At 45.5% G+C, this 26,392-nt stretch overlaps 2 protein-coding genes across 4 annotated transcripts in view; both read right to left on the reverse strand.

Moving 5' to 3' along the window:
• Positions 1-704: 704 nt before the first annotated feature.
• LOC103813913 (cytochrome P450 26C1) lies at positions 705-10,092 on the reverse strand. The gene is made up of 6 exons (XM_018911167.3): positions 9,901-10,092; positions 9,601-9,825; positions 9,207-9,482; positions 7,462-7,617; positions 3,505-4,011; positions 705-3,235 (listed from the first exon to the last, which is right to left on the reverse strand). The coding sequence occupies exons 1-6, from the start codon at positions 10,090-10,092 to the stop codon at positions 2,873-2,875; spliced, it is 1,719 nt and encodes a 572-aa protein (XP_018766712.3). The 3' UTR covers positions 705-2,872.
• A 712-nt stretch (positions 10,093-10,804) lies between these two features.
• The window catches only part of EXOC6 (exocyst complex component 6), an 83,941-nt gene continuing 68,353 nt past the window's right edge, over positions 10,805-26,392 (reverse strand). For 2 of the 3 annotated variants that reach the window (XM_030240897.2, XM_030240896.2), the window contains 3 exons: positions 12,757-12,869; positions 12,407-12,418; positions 10,805-11,937 (listed from right to left, as the gene is read on the reverse strand). In XM_030240897.2, coding sequence (XP_030096757.1) covers positions 11,805-11,937; positions 12,407-12,418; positions 12,757-12,869 — 258 coding nt within the window. In that variant the 3' untranslated portion in view covers positions 10,805-11,804. The remainder of the gene's footprint in view (positions 11,938-12,406; positions 12,419-12,756; positions 12,870-26,392) is intronic. The other variant, XM_050976013.1, reaches the window with a different exon arrangement.

The following is a 26,392-nucleotide window of genomic DNA, read 5'->3' on the forward strand; positions in this document are numbered from 1 at the left end:
CCTAGCTCCTCTCCCCGGGATCCACTGCCCACCCTCGCCTGAGGCTCTCCGGCATCCCGTCGGGGCTGCCGCGGCCGGGAAGAGGCGCTCGGCAAGGCCGGGCACTCCGCCTACAGCCGCGGCGCAGAGGGGCGGGCGGGCACCGGCGCTGCTCTCGGACGGGAGCGGCGGCTCCGGGCGGCGGGAGCGGGGCAGCTGGAGGGCGGCGCTGGCTGGGGCTGCTGCTGGTGCGGCGCAGGAGCTGCTGGGGAAGGGGCGCCCGGCGCGGACCGCGGTTGCGGGGCTTGGAGCTCTCCGCCGACCACAGCTGCTGCCAATAAACTTTTTTTTTTCTTTACGGTTTTTATCTTTTCCCTCCCAGTTCCTTTGCTTTCTTGTTCCCGGACAAGCTCAATAAACGCTGGAAGTTTTGTGTGTGTGTCTGTGTAGGGGAGAGAGAGATGTCGCTTTTAATTATTTTTCTAACAATCAATGCATCACGCGAGACCCGCCCTCCTCTTACGATGCCTTGCTGGAGCGGGGCTGCCCGCCTCCGCAGCCCCTTGCCCAGGAGGGAACCCCCCGGAGGGTACTCCCCCGGCCCCGGGGCCGGTAGCCCCTCGGGGTTCGCCGTGGGCCCGGCCGGCGCTGGCCGGGAGCGGCGGCCGCGCCCTGACCCGGCGCTCTCCCCTTGCCGGGCGCTGACCTGCTTGTGACCTAAAACACGGACCGTGACATCTGCGTGAACCCGGCCGGCAACCGCGCCAAGTTCACTGTCTATCAAAATAACGAGATACGGTGGCCTGAGCACCGATAATTGCCACAGGAAGGCTTTATTATCTTCCCAGCTGTGTATTCCCCAGCCATCGGCTTGAAAAGAATCAAATGGTAAAGAGTGAAAGGGATAATTAAAAACATCTTGGAAGGGGGTCAAGAAATTAACAGCCTAATATGAACAAACTTTGGTTACAAGTAACAATTATTACACTTCATTTGTAAATGCTTGTGTTTATCTGCAAACAAAATCAGTTTATCAGTTCCTTTTTGTTTCTTTTCTTTTTTCTTTTTTTAACTAGATTCACGTTACATTTTTCAGCGGGCTTGTTGGAGCTCAGGGTAATTTTTAAGTGCGCTGCTGGAGGAGCCTTGACCTTCCTGCACAGGGTGCCGGATGGTGAGACCCTGAATCGCCTGCGGTCTCAGCCAGCCAGTAGCGCCTGCTAATTAAAGTTAGTCATTGCCACTTGCAGCCACCATCTACTGATTTCACCTCTGATAGGCAAAAAGATTCACCTTTCAGGACAAGGTCAGGAGGGCCAGAGGCTCTGGTTCACTACAGGGTCGACTTGCCAATAGCACTTAACTCAGCCCTGCAGTTCAACCTCTTCCAGATTTGACCTGTCACGTTTGGGAGCCAGGTTTCTGCCCGTGGTAGCGTGGTGGTCGCTGCACAGCTCTCCAACAGTTAATGCCAGCACACGCCCTGCTGCAGTGCCCCAGCACGGCCAGGCAAGGGGGATTGGCCAGGGCAAGGCCATCTCTAGCACCGAGGCAGGCTGATGATAGAGTTTCAGGAGGCTGGAGAGCTCCCAAGAGTCTTTCCAAAGGGACACAGTCTTTGTGCCATGTTTTGGCCCTCACAGGTCAAGCTGGTTCTTCACACAGAGCACACGGACACCTCCAGGCATGGGATGCTCTGGAGGGATAAGGAAGATTATTTTCCCACTGCATTCACACAGAATGCATGACAGTGGGGAGTAGAAGTGAAGCTGAATGAAATGTATAAACACGTCGTTGTGGATCAAGGACCTGGGCCCAGCTCTGTTCTCAGTACACAAACAGGACTCACTTCATCTTATTTTACATGGGAGAGAAATACCCTGTAGGAGTACTCAAAAGCCATCTAAACAGGTGCCCTCAGCACCCACGTTTAGCCTCGGGTACCACCCCCTGGATAGACGCATGGAACTGCTGTCCTGACACTTTCCCTGGCAGAGCTGGGCTGACAGAGGTGACAGTCTGGCCAGCCAGCTAGCTACCACAGGGCCTGTGTCACCTTGCAAATGTTCCCTCTGCAATGCGAACAGCATCATCAGGAACAAGGGACTTTCTACCACAAATCAGACATATTCAGAAATGTCTGTTTACTAAACATTTGTTCCCCGAAGCCCCCTCCCCCTGCTTCATGCCAATCCCATGGGCAGGCTGTGGCTGGGGAGAATATCCTGGTGGGACCTCAGAGATGGCTTCATGGCAGACCCCAAGCAGCAGCACAGTGCAAAAGCACAACATACACAGCTGCTACTAGTGGGTGCATGAGACATATCTTCTTTGTGCCAGCTCTAATGGGAAGTGCATGAATGAGATTAAATATTTACAATAAAAACCACTTTACACCCTATTATTCTACCTAGAGTCGATGCTGGGGATTGGGCAACTCTGGCTTGTGTTTTCCTGCAGAGCCCCCCACCCTCTTTTTTCATCTAAAAAGCTACAGTGTGCAGGATGTTTGTCCTGCCTCTCCTATAACACACCTACAGGAGATAACCCTGGGAGTCTTAGCTGTGGGTCTGGGAGTTTTGTTCCCCATCCCTGGTGGCTGGGGGCCCGTATGGGGCAGGGGCTGACTGAGTCCCCATGGCACATGCGCCCTGCCAGCAGCTTCAGGAGGTTTTGGCCCAGTGCTCAGGAGTGGGACTCTGTAGGACACTCTGCTGCAGCACCCTGCACACCTTACCAGCCCGTATAACAGGAGAGGAAAAATAGACCTTTAAGGTTTTGTTTAGCAGTGACCCAGTAGCATTCCCAGCCTGGGGAAGCAGAGACCTGCTCCTGGCAGCTGTGGAGGGGCATTGGCCCCAGGGCTGAGGGGAGCAGTGCACCCCTCACTGGCTCAGGCCTCGTGGCCTTGGCTGGGCTGCAAGGGATGGAAGTAGAGCTGCAGCCCATCATCAACAGGGTGCACGATGGGCACGGTCTGCATGCTGGGGTAGCCAGGGGTGGCCAGCTCCCAGCGGGCTGTGCTGACCAGCTCGATGGCCAGCAGCTTGAGGATGGCCTGGGCCAGCTCCTTCCCGATGCAGCTGCGTGCCCCTCCACCGAAGGGGATGTAGTGGAACCGGCCCGCAGCCTCCGGCCGGCCGGCACCGAAGCGCTCTGGGTCAAAGCTGCTGGGGGGGCTCTGGTAGACAGCAGCTGTCTCATGGGTGTCACGGATGCTGTACATGACGCTCCAGCCTTTGGGGATCTGGTAGCCCTGGAGAAGGGAGAGAAGAGGGAGGAGAGGGCTGTTACATACCTGTGCTACTGGAGGGTGAGCAGAGGGTGCCTGCAGACAGCCCCACTGTACTGCCCACCTGCTCTACAGTTTTTCTCCCCAGCCCAACTGAGACTCAGAGAGGTTGCTGGGCGACACTTCCCCTTGAGCTACACTGCCAAGCACCACCACTGTGCGGGACACAGGGTGCTTGCTCACAACAGCAGGCAGCAGTTCTTTAGCAGCCTGCTGGAGTGTGTGACACTTACATCGAGCTCAAAAGTCTGCAGTGCCGTCCTGTAGCCTCCGGAGACTGGGGGCAGCACTCGCAGCACCTCCTTAATTACACAGTCCAGGTAGCGCAGGTGGCTCAGCTTCTCCAGGCTGATGTCTGCAGTGCAGTGACAGCTTTGCGCCGGCGGTGCCGGGAGCTGGGGGCCGGGGCAGGGGGTGCCCCGGGGGACAGTGGGCTCCAGCAGGGCGCTGGGCTGGAGGGAATCTTCCTCCACTGGGGCTGGGGGCTGGCTCTGGTCCTTGTGAATGTCATTGGCCATGGGGTGAGAAAGTGGTTTCTCTCTGTCCCTGCTCTGGATGGGCAGGGTGTCCAGGCAGGGTCCTGCAGGGCAGCACTCACTCTGCTGGTAGAACTCATGGGACATCAGCTCCTGCCTTATTTTTTCAATCACTGAGGGGTGCTTCAACAGCAGGAGGATCAGAGAGGTGCTAGCGCTAGCCGTGGTGAAAAAAGCAGCAAATATGAGTTCAATTGCTGATTCCTGGGAGAGGAATGAAAATTACAAGTTTAAATAACATTTCAAAGTGATTGTGTCTCAGATTGTTCTCATCTTTTGCAGGTTTTGCCCCTGTGCAGGGGGCCCTGGACCCCACTCTGCTCTCCCCAAACCCACACCCATCCTGAGTTGACAGGGACCAAAGCATTTCTGTATGAACTGGACATCCACTTGCCAAGTGACTGCTGCAGAACCACAGCTGGAATGAGTACACATTACCTCCAATCCAACTCTCCTGAGCTTTCCTCACAAGTATAACCAATTTTAAGGCAGCATTTATCATGCATTATAGCACATTGAGTGAAGTCCATTGCAAGTATTATGCTTTTTATCATCATCTGCCAATTCCCCTCTGCACCCAGCTTTTACTTTTCTGTCCAGGCAGTGGTTATGGGCAGTAGTTTATACGCAATTCTAGATGTGCTGGCAGCTAAAATGGGTTGCATTTGATGCATCTCCACTTGTGACTGATCTTACCTGGGAGGGGACTCAAGGCAAGAGTCAAAAGCATAAAGGCCTCTGCTAGAGCAGGTCAGCCTGGGAAGCACTGTGGCCAGCAGGGAGCACAGACCAGGCAAAGGACTTGCTTGCTTTTCAGGCTGTACAGTCTGAAGCACAGCGGAGTTCCCAACAGCGCCACAGTAGATGTACCCCTAACAAGTTAGGAAGTTAATCAGCTTTAATACAGGGGCCACAGCACAGCCAAATCTGTAATGTGTGCCTTGTCCAAGGGCAGAGGTCCCCTTGCAGCCTCCCAGCCTTTGTGAGACTGTCTGCAGGGTCTGTATGGAACAGCACATGCCAGGTTGCTGGGGGCTGTTTGCAGCAACCTCTGACCAACTTTTGCAAATGGTTTCCCAAAAGTTAAGGGTTGCTCATGGCACGACACATCTCTGAAAGCAAACATAATGCTCAAACCTACAGCACCATCTGAAGTGCCAGTGGGTCCACAGCACAGGGCTGGGAGTGCTGAGGCCAGAGGCCAGAGACAAAAGTCAAGGAGAAGCCAAAGGAAGGAGTACCAGGAACTGCCCCCATGGAAGGCCTGGGACCCGACTGGTATTACAGAGCACTAATTGCTCCAGCCCAGGGGCAAAAAAGAGCAAAATCCCACAGGGACACAGAGCAGTTTCCTTTCACATGACTGTGTCTGGACTTTAAATAGTTCTGACACAACCGGTTCTAGAGAGATGAAGCCACCATCACAGAGAAGAACACTTGAAGACTGAAGGTACTTGGATTCAAATCTGATAAAGTTAAGGATCATGTAACAAAGATGACTCTTTGCTACCATCCCTAGTGCCATATTTTGCCTGTCTAGATGCTTTTGCCAAAGTGCAGCTCTCAAGGGCATCTTTCAGCTGAAATAAAACCCCTGGAACAACAGATCCCTGTCAGCCCCTATCACACCTCCTGCAGGCATTAACAGGAATTTTTACATTCACAAGGTAACAGAAACAGATGAAAAGAAACCTCTCAGTTCCACCACATGCAATTAAACCCCAAAACATTTCAATAGCATGCAAGGAATTTAGGGCAAGCTCTTAGGTTTGAAATAACAGCCCTTATGCTCTTTGCATCAACCTCTGACAGTCCTGCTGCAGAACTTGTGTCACAGCTGCTGTTACAACTTTCCCTCCCTGCCTCTGCAAGGCCAACAGAACCAGTGACTGGAAGGGAGGATATTCCCAATCTTCTTCACCAGTACTGTGCCTGTCCTGGGAGGCAGAATGGGCAGCATTACACCCAGCTAGTGACAGCATTATTATACTATAAATATTTTTTAATTATTTTTAATCTTCCTAAGGTTTAAAATATTTTAAAACAGTATTGTTGGCAAAGCAACATCTTTTTAATGACCTTTACATTTCAATGGCCCTGGTGAGTCCATGGCAGCAGTACAAATCACAGTGTATTTAGGAAAATTTCTGGGAAAACTGTCTTTCCAGATCATTTGAACAAAAAGCAGATTAGTGACTAGTTTGTGCCAGTGTCTGGAGTGTCTCTCAAAGACAGATATATCCACAACTCTGAGACAGCTTTGGACTTTTTATCCAGTTACACTGTTTCATTAAATGAGACCTCTACTACTGTTTTATTAGGGTGGAGAATATTGCCATAATTGCAAGCATAGGCAGTTCAGTTTGAAAGTAATTTTGTTAAATATAAAAATTTTCTAACCATGAAGGTACATAACAACGTATGAATATGTTATAATTTGAATCAGCTGGCCCAAGGTTGCTGCCATGTCACTCAATGTTACATTTAATATCTCCTTATTCCATTTGTGGTCAGAGTCGGGGAATGATGAGAGATTGTGAAACTATTCTTGCATAATATTAATGTGAATACTAACAGAGGTTAATTAATCTTAATCACATTTTGAATCTGTCAATTATTTTTTAAAATCACATTACAATAAAACATTGTTAGATTGAATAATTTAATAAATAATTATAATAAAATTTATTTAGTAATATATACTGGTTATAATTATATCTAATAGTTGCTCAAAGTTTTTCAAATATTTTAGGTTTAGAGATTGTATTTTTACAAAATATTTATAAAACATTAGTCTTTGGATAGTTATCCTGAAATACTAAAATAAATAGTAAAACTACATTTGAACTATATTCAAATACTTTAAAACGTATCCAGCTGCTGTACCCATGCAAAACTGCTTCAAAACTTGTTATATAAGTGCAATGCCATCTATCATCCACTGATACCAAGTGACCTGGAACTATGAATGATGCACTACTATCGACAATTTTTTTTCCCCAAGATCTTTGGCAAAATGCTCATCACATTCACTTGGTGGTTTTGGCTCAGTAAGTACTACTGGGTTCATCCCTATGTCACAGCCACACATCACATTCCATCATAGCAATCCACAGGCTACATGATCTGATGAATGAGGAGGTGATAGGGAATGACCTGGAATCCAGCGCTTCATCCCTAGACCTATTCTGGTTAATCATCTCAGACATTTCTGGGCTCACAGCCCTGAGGAGTCCAGTGATGTGATCTACACCCTGCCCTAAGCTGGGTGCTGGGCTGTGTTTGAGAAGCACACAAGTAATTCTGAATATTTCCAAGAGTCCTGGAGGTTACTGAGTGCACGGACGTGCCAAGCCTTAACACAGCCACATAATCCTACATCAGGCTGAAGGCTTGTGGCCATGAAGAGGAAAGGTAGAAGGGGCATTAATTCCCTTTCAAAAGGGTCCCTTCTATGGCAAAGAGACACAAAACTACAAAGGCATAAGAGTGTGCTGAGTGCAGGAGCTGGTGTCCTCACCAGGTAGGAAGGGGCAGGAGCCAGCAGCTGGGGGTGGTCCCCAGCTCCCCACAAGCCTCTCCTGGCCCTCAGCCCACATCTCTCAAACAGCCACTGAGTCAGGAGTGGCACTGCAAGGCAGAGGCTCTCCTTACCTTTAGCTCCTGCATGGTGAATTCTTTGCCATGCTCCTTGGCACTGTTCATTAGGAAATCCAGAGCATCGCTGTGGTCTTCTGGGTGGTTTCTCTGCAGTTTTTCCTGTATAGCCTTCTCCATAAACTTATGTAGCATGTCCCGTGCTTTGATTCCCTATGAGAGGCACACACAGTTCAGGAGAACCTTAGGAACTGTCCCCCTCTCTAGAGAGACCATGGGAACCCAAGTGTAGCAATCCTTAATCCCAGGACCTGTAACAGCAAGAACTGTTTAATCTGCTGCCCAGCCCCAGAGCCTTGCAAGAGGCAGCAGTGTGGGGGGAAATGCTGCACCTTCTGTTGCCTTGCTGTTGTGAATCAAATGCAACAAGCCCAAGAAACTCTCTGGGAGGAAAAGACAACAGTAAACCCATGCTACCAAGTTCATAGGCATCTGCACTGAGCAAATCTACAGTTGTGTCAGGTCCAAAAGAAGCTTATTCCAAGGGACAAGAAAAGGTAACAAGAAAACTGAGTCCAGACAGCAAGGCACAAATGGTTTTACAAGGGAATAGTGGATAAAGACACAGTAATCACAGTCAGCTCATCTTCCGGTGTGTTGCACTCCAGTGCAGCAAAACATTCCTGTAAGATCTCAGCAAGTCAAGTGATCAGCAATGCCTTTGCAAAGTGGGATGCTGGAGTCACACTGTACGACTCTCTTTAAAATGTCTCCTGCAAAAGCCATAAGGACCAGAAATTTGAAATTAAAGATGGCCCTGGCCAGATATTGGGAAGAAGATACAAAGGCTTAGGTTTGAGGTGGGAAGGATTGGACAACGTAAAAACGGCAGGGAACGAGGAGAAGGACAAGGAGACCTAAAGGCAAGTTGAAGATGTTGGTCTAGGGCCAGACAGGCTTTGGCTGACCTGAAAGAGGGCAGGGGGATGAAAGCTCATACTGGTGACAACCTGCAAAGGGAAACTGAACAGGGAAAACAAGAGCTTTGACGAAGAGTAGCAGGGAGGCTGGGAGAGAACTGAGACTGTTTGGGTAAGGTAATCCAACAGGGCAGACCTCACAGTGGAAATAAGAGATGAGGGAAGACCTGGCTAAAGTGGACAGAAGACTTCAGCTGTGGTAAGGATGGAGAACCCAAAGCTAGAGGAGGGAGGAATGTGAGAGGAAGAATGGTAGGACCTGTACCTAGAGCAGGAGTGTGGAGAGGCAGGCAAAGAGGGGCAGAGCAGCAGGCAAGAAACTATAGGTTGAAAGAGGCAGAGGAGACTGTCCCTCTCCCTGGGCTGCTGGACTTCAAGGGACCGAGGATCATAAGATGGTCATAAATTCTCAGCCTGCCTGAGTTTCAGAGGAGGTGCTAAGCTGAGGTCTGCTGTGCCCTCCTGTCTTTGTGCTAATGCCCAAACACCTCTATGGGCTGACATGAGTTCAGACGGGATAGGGTCAGACATGATGGACTCACCAGAGGCAGCATATGGGATGAGGGAGGAGCCCTATGCTGTACAATGAGCTGGAGCCAGAACCCAGAGGTGTTGGAAGCCAGCCAAAAGCAGGTGAGTAGTGCAGAGAAAAGGGGGAATAGCATGGGTAGGTAAGACACCAAGCCCTCAGACCTAGAATGGGGCGTTGCAGATGTCCTGGCCCATCAGAAATGTCCCTTGGTGGACCTAGGGATAGAGGGTCTGTGCCGCCAGGGCCCAGGCCCTGCCCCCAGGCAGAGGGAGCAGTGCAGGCGGCAGTACCTTGCGCAGCCCACTGAAGGGTATGTTGAGGGGCAGGGAGAAGAGGTTCTCCACCAGCTGTTCAAAAGTTTTGGCCAGATCCTTGAACTGCTTTTCCTCCAGGCGGAGCCCCAGCAGAATCCGAGCTGCAATGCGGAAAGTTAAGGTTTTAGCGGAGGAATAAACTGCGATAGAGCCTGGCTCCCTGCACCAGCCCCGCAGCTCCCAGCTCACAACCTTCTGGATCCGCGGCAGGTAGCTCTCCAGGGCGGCACGGCTGAAGGCTCTGGCCAGGATCTAGGAGAAGGGGGAAGAGAGGCAGGTAGTTAAAGCAGGGGGAGCACGCATGCCACCGAGGCCCAGGCCCGGGCGCCGCCTGGGCCGTGTGCCCTGTCAGGGTGGCAGTGAGGCTCACCTTGCGGCGCTGGCGGTGCAGGTCACCAGTGGAGCTGAGCAGAGTATGGGAGCCCAGGATGATCTGGGTGCTTTGGGGCCACTGTGTGCTGACCAGCGTGTGCTCACCCAGCAGGATCTTGCGGATATTCTCAGCGCCTGTCACCCGCACCACAGGCCGGCCCAGGAGGTGGGTCTTGAAGACATTTCCGTACCGCTCCCGCCGAGAACTGTGGAAGCGGGAGCCCTGGGGACGAGCTGCCGGTCAGCCCGTGGCTCCCGCCAGTCCCATTCCACCCCGCCCCGTCCCCCGGCGCCTTACCTGGAGCAGCCAGTGCAGAGTCTCCCCGAAGAAGGGCCAACCCATAGAGCCCTTGGGCAGGGGCAAGGCGCTAGCGCGGTCTCGGCTGAGGCTCCAGCGCAGCGCCCACAGGTGCCGGCACAGGGTGATCAGCAGAACCAGGGCCAGCAGCACCAGCGCCGCCGTCTCGGTCCAGGAGGGCCCGGCCGGCATCCTCCTCCGGCGGCGGGGACGAAGCGGGCGGCGCGGCTGTCAGGCACGGGGAGCCGGCGCCCCGCGACTCGGCTACGGGCGCTGCGCGACGGGCCCTGCCGGCTGCTGCCCGCCCGGCCCCGCTCGCCTCCTGCTGCCGCTTCGCCCCTCGGCCACATTTATATAGATATTGGCCACTTACGCCCGATCCACCTTCGGAGATGACGTATCCGCTGCATATTTAAGCAGCGCGGCCAAGTGCGGTGATTGGCGCGGGAGAGCCGGGGACAGCGGCCGAGGGGCTCGGGGCGGCGGGGCAGCCCCCGGGGCTGGGGGCCCGGCACCCCCTCCCGCCCCCGCCCAGCCCCTCGGGGCGCCGCTAACCGGAGGCGGGACGGCCGCTCCTGGCAGCAGGGTACCCTCTCCGCCCCGCCGGCAGCTCCCGGCGCTCCCTCGGGCCAGCCTGCCCAGGCAGCGAGTCCCATCCCGGGCTCCCCGGACCAAGGAGCGCCCCTGCCCTGCTCCGCAGGCCCCACCGCCCCCGGCTTCCCGGCCTGCAGCGGCAGTCGGGGCGGTCCTGCAGTGCTCCCGTCCCGCACCCCGCCGTCGGGGCCGCGCGGGTCCCCGGCCGCTTTCCCCCGGGGAAAATCACCAGTGAGTCGGGACCTGGACAGGTCCCGCGAAACCGGCTCCGAGGTGTGTTCCCGTGTGTGAAATTAAACAGGAATACGGGTGAGGTTTATATTACTGTATTTAGACCGTCAATAACTTAAAAATACAGCGAAAATGTACATTATTTTTACACGTTCCATTTGGTTTGTATTTGTTAGACATTCTCTTAAGTGTCTAAAACAGCCAGGTGGGGACAGTGCAAAGAGGCCGGTAGTGGGACAAAATGCCAATCGCTGGGATGGGGCTGGCAGGAGAAAGCACAAACTAACAAACAGATGCGGCACGAAAACAACAGCGGCAAACCTATTCCTTACTGCAACCTGGGATAAAGAACCCGAGATCTTACAAAAGTACAGTTAGAAATAGTAACCCTGAGGAACAAAACCAAAACGAAACAACATGTCACATTATAAAGAAATCAAATGGTTATTTACATTCACAATCTCAAGATTAAACCCTTTTGGAGAACAAAGCCTTTAAGTCCTAATGCTAAATAGATATCAAGTCTAGCTCTCAGGTAGTTTTCAAAGGTACTAAAAATCAGAAGACCTTTTCATACCTCCAGACTACAAAACCTGGTATACAAAATTATGTCCAATCACTTTAGGGCTAATATACATTTAATGCAAGTAAACAATAAGCGGCATCTGAAACACAAGTATCTCTAGCTTAAAAACTTTAAATTAGGATTCAACCAGAAAACGGCAACTAAGGGATCATTTCTCAAATAATTTCTACTCGGAGCAAAATTTTGGACACCTTATCTGCAGATATTTAAATAACATATTTACAGTTCAGCAGTTCCATGTACAATACAATTGCGCTGGTTTTTATTGTACAACCTAATTTTTCACCATTTGCTTACAATATACAAAATAGTATTCGACCCATTAAAAATACGTACAAAGAATTGTTTGTTGAAGACTACATGTGCAATCTACTACCGCATTTTTCCTTTTCTCAGTCAAACGAAAGTCCTAACTGGTATCACCATTTGCTTAGTAGAAATAGTGGATAAGAAACACCTCTTGGTGTGATGAGATACTGTTGATTTAAGAGGCCTATGTGTGCTGGGACATTCCATTCACTAAACTCCTAAGTTGCTTTACTACAGTCTCTATTAGCTTCTGCTTGTCACGGTCATTCTTCCTGAACTGAGCAAAAATGTTGTTCTTTTTGCTGGAGTCTTTCATTCTAGAGAAATAAAAAAGCAAATGACAAACACATCAGAAACGTAAATTGAAAAGGAAAAATCCGGCTATTTAGATCAGTTTACTACTGTTGTTCTTTTCATCTTTCTGCTAATAAGAACTGAAAGATTACAAAACCTATTTGTTCTTAAATTAAACTTCTGCAATGCAGAAGTGCAGAATGTGTTTGTTTCAACAAATACAACTTCACAAATAACCTGTAAGTATTAAGCAAATACCCTTCAGCAGGACCCTGATCCTACCAATTGCCTTAGGAGAGAAGCAAGTCAGAAAACCCATTAGTATCATCTGCTTCCATGGTAAATTCAGATTCAGCAAATGGGAGAATTTTGTTCACTGTCAATAATGGGCATCTATATTGCTGATTTCCCGTACCAACGGATATAAAAACGAAATTCGGGAAATTAAGTAAGTTACAGAAGCAATATTTTGTAACAACAGGCGATACATACCCTCTGTGAACTCTGCAAAAGACATTTTCATCGCAGGCAGGAGAGGAGAGAAAACACTGTTAGAAAGCGCATTTAAACCACAACGTGCTTTGTTTGATGCGGTTTTTACAAGCAGGTTGGTACCGGGCTGCCGGTAACGTGCCCTGTTCACCCTGCCCGCCCGCCAGGCCGGCCGAAACGCTCGCAGCGGCTTCACCACGGCCAAAGCTCAGCGTCTCCCTTCCCCAGAGCGGCAATTCGGGCAGCCGCTGGCTGCTCCCGCGGCCCGGCCCCGCAGCTCCCGGCAGGGCGGCTCCGGCTCCGGCGCCGCTTCGCATCCCCGCGCCGGCAGCTCCGGCCCCCGCACTTACTTCTCCAGGAGCGTGAGGGCCGTGCTGGGGTTGACCCGCAGGTACTTGGAGGTGGCCTGCCCGTAGTCAGCCAGGTAGGTGGACCAGTCCCACACCATGAAGAGGTCCAGGAGCTGCGGGGGGAGAGGCCGGTGAGGGAGTGCGGGGAGGCTCTGCGGAGAGAGGCCGGGCACAGCCCCACGCCGAGCCCAGCCACCACCTCCCCCTTCACCTGCCCATTTCTTTCTTTAACGTCTCTCACCTCCCTCAATGTGCAGGGAGGCGGCTGTGCAGGTTTGGCCCCAGGAGGGGATGCTGATGGCTTCACGCTTTAAGACTTAGGAACTTGCTTTACCGTGGGGAGCAAGATAGGGATGCTAGTGTCTGCTGCTTCTCACACTAATTTAAACGAGGCTCAGGTAGTCGAATTAAAGGGAATTAAACACCTCCTGGCTGCAGTCTCCCTTATGACTGATCCCTGAAATTCAGAGCCAGGCCTTGGGCACACTTCTGGCCCAAACAAACCCAAACACTTCAGTGGAGGAACAAAAAGTCTCCAACCACAGTACTACGCTTGGCCGCAGTTTCAAATCAGGTCTTGGACTCATGATCTGAGAGCTGCTGTTCAACAATAAACCAGCCTGCTTTTACAATCAGACACGATGCTGAACCTCCAGCAGGCAGCACCCTCACGGCCCTCAAAGCCTAATTCCCTCTCCACCATCACGGGGTGCAGGCCAGGCACCGCTGGGCACCCTGCCCAGGCTGCCAGGGGCCAGGGCACAGGCAGCCCGGCTCGGGGATGCCTTTCCCACGGCTACCTGCGGGCCAGTGGGCCCCACTGCCATTGACGTCAATGGCGGGGCGCCCCAGCTTCCCCCTGCGTCTGGTGCCTGGCCTTGTCCTGCTGCTGAGGGCTAACAAGGGCTTGTTCTCAGGCTGTCCCGTGTTAGCCAAACCTACTGTTAAAAAAAGCCTTGGGAACCATTAACAACACTTTGCCCCAGTGTGCAGTGCCCGAGGCTGCTCTGCTGAGCTAGGTCCTCAGTGTAACCTAGAGCCCTGCTTGCCAGGAGACCTGATGAATCAGTAATGCTGGAAAGGTGGGCTGGAACAGGATTTTGTGCAACAAAACCACGTGAAAAAATGCAACATACTACTGCAAGTCACATCATTTTGCTATTTCAGGGAAGAACTGTTAACTTCAAACATTTGCTTCTGCTATGCATGACCAGAGCTGTTAGACTGTGACACAACAGTGACAGCCCCTGCTCCCACAGGCAGAGGTGCAGCAGGTGCCTGCTCCTCTGACTTCTCAGGCTACACTAAGAGGAGGGCTGCACCCCCAAATACCTTACACCTTGCCTTACTCAAACTTCTCAGCCTGATAAACTGTCAGAGGAGTCCAGTAATGCTCAAGCCCAAAATCATAACACCAATTCATTTACAAAATAAAAGTATACATCCCGTCTTCCCAGATTCAAATTTCAATGCCTCTCTTTTGCAAATTTTTCCACTTCCAAACCACTTTCTTGTGTTACTTTCAAATATAGTGTCTAATTTAAACACATAATTTTCTAATTAGTTAATACTTCCTTATTTGTAGTGTAATCTTTTAGGACTAGGTAGGAACATTTCCTGGCATTATAATGGACCTCTCACACACCTACTAACATTTTACATTTAACTACTCCATAGGGGTGAAAGGATCTAAAACCCAAGGAGGCAATTTCACTCTCTGCTGACTAGATATCCATTATAAGCACCAAGGTCAAATTCAAACAGTTCTTTCCCACAAAGCCCTTTCTCAAGATGGACACCACCAATTTTACTGAGTTGCCAAGAACACGCCTTCAGTCACCATGCAAACAGACTTGGGAAGGCTTTATAACTCAGTTGTGAAACAGCCCCAGTTGCTATTGCACGTTACTCATACTTGTTATTACCTGTGTTACACAGTTTGGATGCACAGTCCTCACAGAGGTATTTTAAAGCACAACCAAAAGAGTGGAAAGATGGGACAGGCAGATGCACAAGACAAGATGTGAGAATAAAGCTGACAGGAACCCAAACTATATAATCTGGTGATTAATAACTTACTGCTACTTACAGTGCTACTTGTCATGGACTTCGGATGGGACGTGGTCCTTAAGGATAGACCAATGTTCCTGCAGTTGTATTCAGTGAGTAAGAAGTGAAAGATTTCCATCTCTTATCCCTATTGTACCATTGAAATCAAGGATTCTGGGTAAATCTTAAACAACCCTGAAGACTCATATGGGTGAAAAGTACCTAAGGTATTCTGCTAGCAATGTGCAGCCCAAAGCCACTGATGACTGACACAATTACAGTGCTGAGAAGTTCAAAGAAACTTCCCTGACAATACTGCATGAGTGAGTTTCATACAATGCTTTCAATGGTTGACTCAACTAATTGTGCCATGGCTCTGGGAAATCTCAGTGATAGTGATGACTGGAAGATTACACCTCATTTGTCACCTTGCCAAACACAGGTAAGCAAGCAGGGCTCTAAACAGACCATGAAGCTTACAGCTTTTCAACACGAGGTAAAAAAACGTCACACAGAACATGAAGTATATTCTGTGCACTCCAAGACAGTCTTGGCCCTAAAGAATGAACACCTAAAGAGACACTATTGACTAGGGTGATGTACCCAGAGCTTCTTCCCTGCTCCATGCATGGTCAAAGAGCTGCATGCAACCAACCTCATGCTAATAAATCTCTTAAGTTCAACCAGCTGTCATGACACGTGGCAGGTAGCTCAAAGGCCCAGATATGCAATCAAATGACACATGCCACTCAGTCACAGCCCCCTTCCCTCCTTTTGTGCATCTGTTCAGGGGCTGCAATGTGACAATCATGTCCTGGATCTGGATTAAATGTGGCAGGGAGCTGCAGACACTGCTGGAGACCAGACTGCTGCTGTGCATGATTATGCACTGTGCATTTTGTCCCACTGACAGCTGCAGTTCTGCACCGTGGCATACTGCTGTATGCAGTGGGCTTGGACAGCAAATACCGCATGCTGTGGGGTGGGGAAGAGCAGCCTGGTGTACAACTCTTGGGATCTGTGTCCTGGCCATTCCTATCACCTGCATCTGCCCTGGCACCCAGGCTCAGTGGATGCACAGCCCAATGCAGGCACTCTCTGAGGGGAGCAGGTTGGTGAGCAGACAGTGGCAGAGAGGACAGTCTAGCAGAAATGACACACTGGCTGCAAGACCACCACAGGGATGGTGGGAAATAACTTCAATCCATTCATGCAAAGTTTCACTTGAGCACAACACAACACCAAATTCACCTTCACTCCAGCAACAACGCAGAGGTGTTAACTCACCAATCTGTTTTAATTTCTGCTGCTCTGTTCCTTTCTGATTTACACCATCTTTTGCTACACCAATATGTGCCCTATTTAAATTAATCATTTTAATTTCTCTCCCTGATATAGAAAAAGTGGGACTGTCTTGCCCACAGACATATGAAGCACATTAAGCACAGGACAGTTTTCTGGTTCTGTGACAGTAGTTTTTACTGTAGCATCTAGGATCAAATCAAGGCCAAGTTAAAGCAACATTACCCTACTACTATTTTATCTATTAAAGCTTTCACTATTACTGAGACAATCACTGAAAATGAGATGTATTGTATAACAAGAAATGCCCCACACTGGCATACATGGTCAAATATGGGCAAATAGTAGGTCCTGGCAATAAGCATTTCCCAGCCTCAAAAATCAGTCAAAGGCCACAGAGTTTATCACATCATACTGGTGCTACTGGCAGCAACTCCTTTAAGGTTAGACTGTGCACAACTTGCCTTGAAATAGGAAAAATGTTTATTTTGCACATCCATCTTTCCTTGTTAACACATGGGGAAAAAACCTCAGACAGAAAGGCAGTCTCAGCCCCAAGTAAGGAGCCATCCAAGGGTGTTTGGTCAGAATCAGCTTATCATGCTGCCAAAATATTGTGAAGCACCGAATAAACTAAATATATGTACGCTGCTACCCAAGAACAATGGCACTGCTGTGCTCCTCATCCCATAATAACCATGAAAAATAAGAATAAGCTCAGACAGCCAATACTATACTAAGTATTTTATAACAAAGCAGAATATGCTTCCCTAGGAGCAAGGAGCAATTATTCCCTTCTGACTAGGAACAATTTGCAGAGATCTAAGTGTATCTGAGTCATTGTGGGGGAAAAAAAAGAAAAAAAAAAAAAAAAAACAAGAAAAAAAACCACAACAAGCTTTAGCCTTTCCTCTACACCATACAGAACACCCTATATATTGTACACTTACTTACATTTACAAGATACAGTCCACAGTTCCACCTGATTTAGAGGATTTTGCTTGTTCTAAAGATGTGATATAAGAGGAACCTTCATCCAACATCTTGGAACCATCAGGGCTGACGATCAGAGAGCAGCACTTTTCTTCTACTGTACATGCAACAGTGTTGCTTTCCCAAACCATTACATTATTAGTCACATATATACTTCTAACATTATAGGTAACTTAAGCCTCTGGTTGCTGTACTGCACTTTTATTTTGAATTATGCTCTACAGTGCTTTGATTTCGTAATTTTCCCTTCATGTGTAGGTATTTTCTAGATGCCTTTTATGTCTAACATTAGGTCTCTTTGTAGAAATAAACATCACTTGGAAAAGAAAAGGTGTTTATGTGTACTTGTGTAAAAGTTTATAGTAATTTCTGACATTATATAGGTAACACTGCTATTTTTAATTGGAAGACTTATTTTAAAAGATACCAAACTATGTTTTGGTTAAAAGAACTCCTACTGTAAGACCTTGTTAGCTAATAGGATCAGTTAAGACAAAACATTATCATATTGATGCTATGAGAGGAAAAGATCTGAAACTTTTACGGACAGAATTCTGATTTCAAAAACAGTACTTGCACCTATTCTTCAAAGTTAGTACTCTAGCATTTTCCCAGTATCTAGGTGATATGGCCGTGTTTGAATAGAAATTACTCTTCATCATTGCTCACTAAAGCTTTGTATTGTATTACCTAAAGTTCTGAGCAGCTCAGCCATAGTCCTGTATTTAGGCCATCTTGTAATTACGTGAGAATTTTGTGCACTGGGAACTGCTGAAATCGACCATCCGGCCCTTTCAATGACATCTGAGCCTCTTGTCACATCCTCAGATATCATACAGATGCCCTTTCCTTTTTACTTTTGGGCAACTGTCAGGAATAATCTTGGAAGAGAATGCAACTTTGGGAAATAGCTATGCACAGAGTGAGCACAGCAACAGACAGAAGGAGACGTGAGCTTTGCAGATGGAAATGGGGGCAGTGTCCATTAGACCCTGTGCTGGTTATACTACAAAAATCCTAATTATACATTATAAAGGTATCTTAATGCAAGTTGGAATGGTGCAAATTGCAATCTCTTCTGAAGCAGCATGAGCATCAGCAAATAGCTTTGGCTGTACAAATGGCACCAGTGATTCAGGGGCTGGAGATAAACTGAGTTGTACGCTTAATTTCCTACTTACCTTTCAGTAAAGTCAAATACTCCATCAAATGAGTAAAAATACTCATTGGAGCCAAATACTCCATCCACCCATAATTCTATAAATATATCACTGTCAGTTATGCCAGTTCTGGCCCACTCTCCTTGCTCACAAGCTGAATGTTTCTTATGCTAAACAGTTTATTAACCCCTAATCACCCAGTTACTTCTGGACTTGATTGCATGTGTAATTACCTTTTGTCAGGTACAATTTGCCTGATAAACATGTCAGAACACTTGCTGCTTAGTCTGTTGAAACAGATAAATGCTGTCTTTCCACAGCCTTGGGGCATAATTAACAGGGAAAAAAAAGGCAGTTATAAAAACACACAGAAGCTGATTCAGTGAGGCAGGAGTTCACAGCGTGCAGCCCGCCAAGGCCCATTGCCCGGCCCGCTACGCTTGCCTGAGCTCTTATTGAGTTCCAGCCTGCTGTGACAGGGCAAAGGGGGCAGCCCTCAAAAACTGAGATTTAAAGTAGGTTTCCACGTGAACTTCAAAAAAGAGTGGGATGATGCCTGTTTGAGAAGGAAAAAAAAAAAAAAAAAAGAAAAAAGAAGAAGAAGAAGCAAACAACACAGTGAAGTAGCAGATAATGAAATTGGTGGAGTCCCTGCTGTCATCGTTATGTGTTATACACTCAAACGGACTCTCTGGGATGGGACCAAGAACAGAAAAACTAGAAGAAGGCAGAGGAAAAAAAAATCAGGAAAAGCAAACAGGTCAGGATTAACTAAAAATGCTTTGTGGCATCCTTGGGCTCAATTGCTTCTGATATCTGCCCTGTAGTGTTTGCAGGTTATGTACCCGTGCGCTACGGGGAGTGCGAAAAAAGAAATCCTTACCTGACCTCTGGATAACCCAAACAGGAGATTAGCCCATTTCCAAGCAAAGCAGGTTGTCACACTGTTAGGCCAATTGCTTCTATTGACACTTTGCATAAACATCTTACACAGGGTGATCAGAAAGGACTGTTACGCCATTAATGCTCTTTTTATTTTTTTATACCTAAGTCTTACAGAATAAAAGCCTTTCTGAGTAAGGGATAACAAAAGGGTCAAAAGGTCACAAACATTCTTTTAAGTAGGCAAAAATCGGGGAAGTTTAGATTCATTGAAAAGTGCAAATTGGAAATTTTTTGCATCTTCAACATTCCGGCACGCTTAGCTTTTTCTAATTTCACTTTTAGTAAATTCATTATCTACTCAATTGTGCATTTTTACTTTTACTTTTAAATAAGAAAAATGCTAAAGTCTTCATTTTAGGAAATAGCAAGCTGTCTAACCTTCTCAGCTAATCAGTAATCTAAACAGACTAAGACATTACCATTGAAATCCTCGTGAGGACCAGTGTGAAAATATACAGAACCTTTTCTTGAAGTGGGATGACTGAACAGTCTCTCATGTACAGTTTTCACATAATTTACACAGCATGTGGTTTGCACTGTGTACAGCAAAATATTCTATATTTTCTTTTGTTTTGCTTTCGCTTTGATCAGAGATGGAAACAATCTCCCTTTAATAGTATAAAAGCCACCTGCTGGGCATCACAGACTACAGCTAATTGGCAAATTCTTTGAAATTTTGATATAATGGATTTTGACCTCTTTAATTAAAAAAACCCAAAGCCTAGAATACGGTGAACTCTTCTGGGAAATGAATAGTGCCAAGCATATACAACTGCAAGCTACACCCAATCTTTTCTTAGGAAAGAATACAGAAGTAACATTACAATTTTTTCCTAGAGGATGCATGGCTTTTGGCCTAGGAAAAAAAAAAAATAGACTATTGCTAGCTATGTATCATTTCAGTCCCTAAAATAAAGACAGAGCAAACACATTAATATTTCAATTATTTCTACTTTTACTGGTCTTTGGAGCAAGCAAAGCACCAAACATGAAGGTGACTTTTTCATTTTAAACACAGTAAACACACAAAAGCCACTCACAAATGTTCCAGTCCTTAACACTTCCTACTCCAAGGAGCTCACACTGTACCAACCCACCCTGCCTTGTTTTAAGAAGGACAAATGGATTTCAGGACCCAAAAGGAAGCCTGTCAACCAGAATTGTTGCTATTTCATAATCTCTGACATAACGTTAACCTTTCAGTGGAGCTATAATCTCATTGCTTTGGGAACTCTGAGGCAGCACTGTCTTTCTTTTGTTAAAACACTTATTTATATTCTGCCCAGCATAATGGGGCCATGGTCCATGACTGGGACTCATAGGCACTGCAGTAAGACAGCTACACAACAACAACAACACTGTTTTAATCTTTGCTTAGGTTTTGTGCACAAGTATACATGAACATATGTTACACAGGTATACATTTATTTCCAACAAAAACCATCTGCATGACCATGAAGATAATACCATCATTATTCACCAAGTTATGCTCCTGTTAATTAAAGCATGCACTCCATGAGAACACTTACTAAATTGGAAAACAAAACATAAAGGACCAGGATCAGAATCAAAACTGGACAAAGACAAGTCTTGTTTACTCTGAACATTTCTTGGTTGCAAAGGAACAACAGAACTACTTAAAATGTAGATACCTAACTCCATCTTGAAAGAAAAAAAGAGAGTTTGCTAACTGTAGAATAACACCATACCAACCAAACACAATTATCACTTAATCAGTAGGTGTTCATTACTGCTGATAAACATCTTGTTAGCCTGGTTAGCAAGTCTGCCTGTCACTTGCCAAAATATTTTGTTCTATTTAGACCTGGTGACTTATTTTGTGAATGTGGTGAATTTCAAAATCCCCTCTATTGATCACATAACTGGAATAACGCACATTGGTCTTGTATTTCAAAGCGTACATTGCTCTCTTGATCTGTGAATGTCTCCCTGTAGTTTATGCTAGTTTTCTGAATTGGTACAACAAATGGATTTTCAAAGTGATGTTATGGGGACTTAGCTATGCAATTCCCATTAGTGTCAATGGGGGTCGCAGGCTAAATTCCTAGATAATGCTTTGAAAACTAAGCCCTGGATTTTCAAAGGAAGGACAGCCTGTGTTAGAAAGGCAGTGTCTTTCAGTTTTAAGCCACTGCATTAAAACCTGCCTTTTTCTTTTAAGCACAATACATTTAGAAATTGTGTCTAAATGTGGGACATTGAAATGTTCACAAGAATGAAATAATTTTGTATTTAAATGCTACCATCTGTTTCAAATTTATAAGTGAAATTGTATCTGTCACTATCTTGAATGTTGGGATACAATCTTCAACACATTCATAAATGTACAATGTATAATGTTATGACAACTGAACCACTGGGATTTGTTGCTATGCTAAGAGAAAACAGAAGTTATTTGTGTTCATATATCTTTTATAAGGAAAAATCCTTGCAAAGGACAGATTCTTTCCCAAAATCTGGACCTTGCGGTATACTTTGAAAAATGCCTGGTCTTGTTACATTCATGATTTTTTCTTTTTTTTATTCTTTGGCACTTCAAATGAACTTAGGTCTGCCTATAAAATAAAATACTTGCTGTTGAAGCCACGTGAACAAGCTTGTTGCTGTTACCATAACCAGAAGAACACTCACAACGTATAATTTTTACAAATCCCATTAAAACTTCAAGCAGCCCAAGATGTAACATCAGAAGACATAGAAAAGTAGTTTCTGAGACAAATATAAATAGCCAGGCCCTATGAAACACCCAGTACAGCAACAAGTAATACCTCTTCAAAGAAGATTTGTTTAATTACAGTGAAAATGTTTATTATGAAGTGTGTTGTTCTTCATCATTAAAGAATAAGCTGGACTAGTAGCAAAAGAAGCATCTTTTGAGTCTAGAAGCAGAGAAGAGTTTGAAAAGCAGGAGCCTGGCAGACAGTCAGGCTCCAGAGGGCACGGGCTTCGGCCAAATTGCTCCTGTCAAGCGTGTTAGTCCGTACACAAAGTCCCTTCAGACAAAGCATAAACTATGTCAATGGCAAAAACTGTGTGGATTAAAAATTATGTATTACGCAATGGTCAGGTCATTCACCATTTTTTCTGGTTTTTTGCTCCTGACGCAGAGGTGTACACGCTCAAACAGCACACAGGGGTGACAAGTGCAGCCCCCCAAACAGGCCATCTGCCTCTCACCAGGATGAGGCTTTGAAAACACAATTTCAATTGTTCAAACTATGAAGCACTTAAAACTCAGCTGGCAATTTCACTTGGCTTCTGGTTGTTTTTGTAAACACAGGTTTGCCAGTAGTACTTATATATTGACATCTACTAAAAAGAAATTCTGTAGTTTAGTTTATTTGATCTTTAATTTTCTATAGGCACTTCTTTTTTAATTGCACTAGGCTCACAACAGGTTTGCTTTAAACCATTCACTTGTCTATGAAATAATTCATAAATAACATATGATAAGGCACACTATCCTAAAGTAAGCTTCTTGGGGATTAAAACTGTAGAATTTGCCTCAATCCTTTCTGTAAAAATCCATCTGAGATGATTCACTATAAAAATGTCATCAAAAAGTTAAAAATCTCAAGTAAAAATTTAACTACCTTCTCTGGTTTAGAGGTGAGTCTAATGAAAATTAATCTAATTTGGTGTAACAAGAATAAAATTCAACCACAAAACACATTCACTTCCACTTGCATACTGTGTTCTGGAATTGAACACTCTTGACCTATCTGCCACATTTAATATTTAGCACTATCCATAAGAGTAACTCCAGATGCCTGCAGTCTTACAAGTGTGTAATACCACCATACCATAAGAAGTCATTACCTGATAAATGCTGGCTCTAACTACTCCGAAACTGTCCTTGTATACACACACATCTAATCTAGACAGTCAGGCTGCTGCTCCCTAGAACTAATCATCTGTAGTGCTCTGCCCAGTATACAACTCCAAGTTTTAACTTCAATCCAGTTACTTCTGGGATTGAAGGAAGGAGCTTTAGATACACAGCCCTGGCATGCAAATGCAAACTGATGCCTATGGGAAGACAAGTGAGCATAGACAACTGATGCTCCATGGCATCAGCTTTGTGCTTACAGAGGAAGGGAAGACTTCAGCTCTTTGTGTGAAGCTGCAGCTCAAGAAAAGACCCAGGATACCACCAGTGCAGGCACTGCTGGGAACTAGGGATTCAGTGAATGGGGCATTACCCTCTCCCAACTTTCCAGTCATTTCTTGTCATATTCTGACTTGGAAAAAACACCAGAGAAAATTACATCTATGAAATATGCTGATATTACATTGCTATAGAGATTGATTCAACTTAACAGGGGGATATACAAGAGGTCTATAAGGTTTATGAACCCTCTTGAATCTGCAGCAATTAAATCTCCACAGAAGTCCATGATCTACAGTGTGTACTATGAATCACATCACTTCCACTGAGATAACCTGAGGTTCTACAGCAGGTAAGGGGAAATAGTTTGGTTCAACACAACAGAGTAATTATTTTTTAATTAACAACTTTCTTTTGGTTCAGTTTCTTTTAGTAGCTGTGCATTTCTCAAAAGCTGCACATCTAAAGTAAAAAATTACAGCCACAGTGTGCCAGATTCTTCTCTTAGGCAGCCATTAAAACACAGAATTTTATATACAAGGTGTCTGAAATGCTTCTTCAGGAAGCAGATACAAATACAGCAACTGCTCAATAAAGTATCTCACCTGACCCAGGGTGCTGAGCTAGGATACATGAAAAGCCACTGAAATTCAAGACATAACAGGCCACAAACCAGCATAATTTTGTTGGCGTCCAGAAACAAAAATCCAGTGCAATCCATAAGGCACAAATACAGATGTGGCCATCGTAAGTTTACTGTAAACAAATAGTTATTTCTTCCAAAGTAGTTCACTCAAGCTATGGCTGCATAACCACCCTTTATAGCAGATGAAGTTACATCCCTTAGGGAAAGCTATGCTAGACCTGAGAACCTCAGGACAAGGAATTCAGCAGTCAGTAGCTCAGGAATGTAAATACAGACAAGTTAAAAGGAAAGCCAAAATCACTAGGAAAAAATTCTCATATTCTTTCATGGACAACCTTCACTTTCCTCTTCAGCTACAAGAAAACATTTACTGCCCTAATAATATCTGTCAAATGACTCTCAAAACATTTTAACAAATACTGTAGCCCATATAAAATCCTGGTTTTGTTTTGTTAACTTGTCTAGATAACTTGGTTTAACAAGGCTTCCAAGCCCAGCAAGTTGCAACCTGGATACCTCAAAATTTCCATTTTTAAATTGGGTTTTTGCAAAGATTTCTCCTCAGGCTGTTGTTTGCAAATAAATTAGGAAAAACGCCATTTTACTTAAAGGCAATAATCTAATACAATTTTTTTTCTAAGAAATGCATCTTCAAGAAATTATTCTCTTTAGAAGATGGGTATTTTTCCCTTTAGATCATGCATTTTCTCCTCAATCCTATGGACAGTATTTTCTTTAAATGTTTTATCTAAAAAATTATTTCTTATGATTTCCCCGGAAGACCGAGTAATTACAAATTATTTTATATGTCATTTGCAATAATTACTTTTCATATTTTAGCTCCAAGAGATCCCAGTACACGTAGAACTTCTGCTGAGTAATGATGGCAAAATTCAGCCTCTAATGCCTCCTGCAATTTGAAAACATCTTGCCCTGATTTTACTTGCCACTTTGAAATGTTATCCCTTTCTAGGGAGTAATCCTGTGCTAGATTCTTTTGCTTCTTAAACGAACATTATTCTCACCCTTTATTGACTGACCAGATCTATTATCACATGTAAGCAGTGTTAATCCTCTAGTAATTAACACCCTTATTAAAGTAATTTTAACTCAAAGAAGTTTAAATCGCATTATTGGTTTTATTTAATTAAGCTATGAGGGCAGTTTTACAGTGTCACTCGAGTTTTCAGCTTGTGCCTTTTCTACCAGTTACACAGGTACCCCCTGCAGCCACCACATCCTGATACACATAAATCACCACCACCACCCCACTCCACACAGTTACCAGGGCATTTCTGTCTAGGACTTATTCCATTTCACTGTGAACTCTTTCAACTATTCTGCCTGTCAATGGATGCCAGACATAGACACTATACTAAAGATTTTACCATTCCCAGAACTATCATTTGGATGTGCATTAGAATGACAGTATGACATTCACCCTTCCAGAGGACTCAATATCTTGTTAGGGCCTAAAGTGAAAGAGCCACTTCTGTCCTTTTCATACATTCTAAGCAAGGGCAAACATTTTTCTTTAAACTTCAGACTGGCAAAAAGAAACAGATTCTCAATGCACTGAGCTGTGCCACTTACAATGGCCACTTTTTCTGTTACTTTGAAAATAAGTTAGTTTTAAAAGTTTAATAAGTAAGTTTTAAAACTGTTGTTTTATATGTGTCCTACTGCATGTTCCTTTCTATGGGAAAATATCTGATGGCCTATGTTGTCTTACAGCTCTCAGGTAAGCTACTCAACTGACACATTTGACACAGGGTCAAAAGATGAAAACTGTCTTCTGGTTTAACTGCATCAAGTTACACTGTGCACTCTGGAAGAGTGTGGGCTAATTATGTGTCCTTCTGATTTCCTGGAGGCACGCTACTGAAACTGGGAAAGCTTGAATTCTCCTGGGAATAAGGCAAGCCCGTGGTTTTAGGGACTTTAAACAACATTAACTGTGTACTGAAAGTCCTTTCTTTTCTTTGGATAAAAACGTCTCTTCAAATTTCTGCTGTTTAAAAACGAAATGTTCTTACTGGGTCTCGGCATAAACTATGGAAAATTATCAGCACAGAAAGAGAAAGGTAAGAATAATAAAGTACATTTACAGACACAAATTGACTTTTTATCTTTTTTTCACCTCGTCCTATATTTTTTTGTTCTTCTTTACTCCCCATCATTTAGTGCTTCCATCTACTCATATTTTGATTTATTTCTGCATTTCTGTTATTATTCACTCTTTATTCACACTTTCTGTAATTGCAGAAAGTTAAGTTTAAGTTGCTCTGTTCCTTTGCTACTAATGCTCTAAATAAAGTCCTCTGCAAGGAGGACACAATCTATATCTGAATCTTCCATGTGAATTTTGTTATTATTCCACTATTCTTTAAAATAGCACAATTTGTGAAAGCA

Source organism: Serinus canaria, chromosome 6, assembly GCF_022539315.1.
Source record: "Serinus canaria isolate serCan28SL12 chromosome 6, serCan2020, whole genome shotgun sequence".
Classification (NCBI taxonomy): Eukaryota; Metazoa; Chordata; class Aves; order Passeriformes; family Fringillidae; genus Serinus; species Serinus canaria.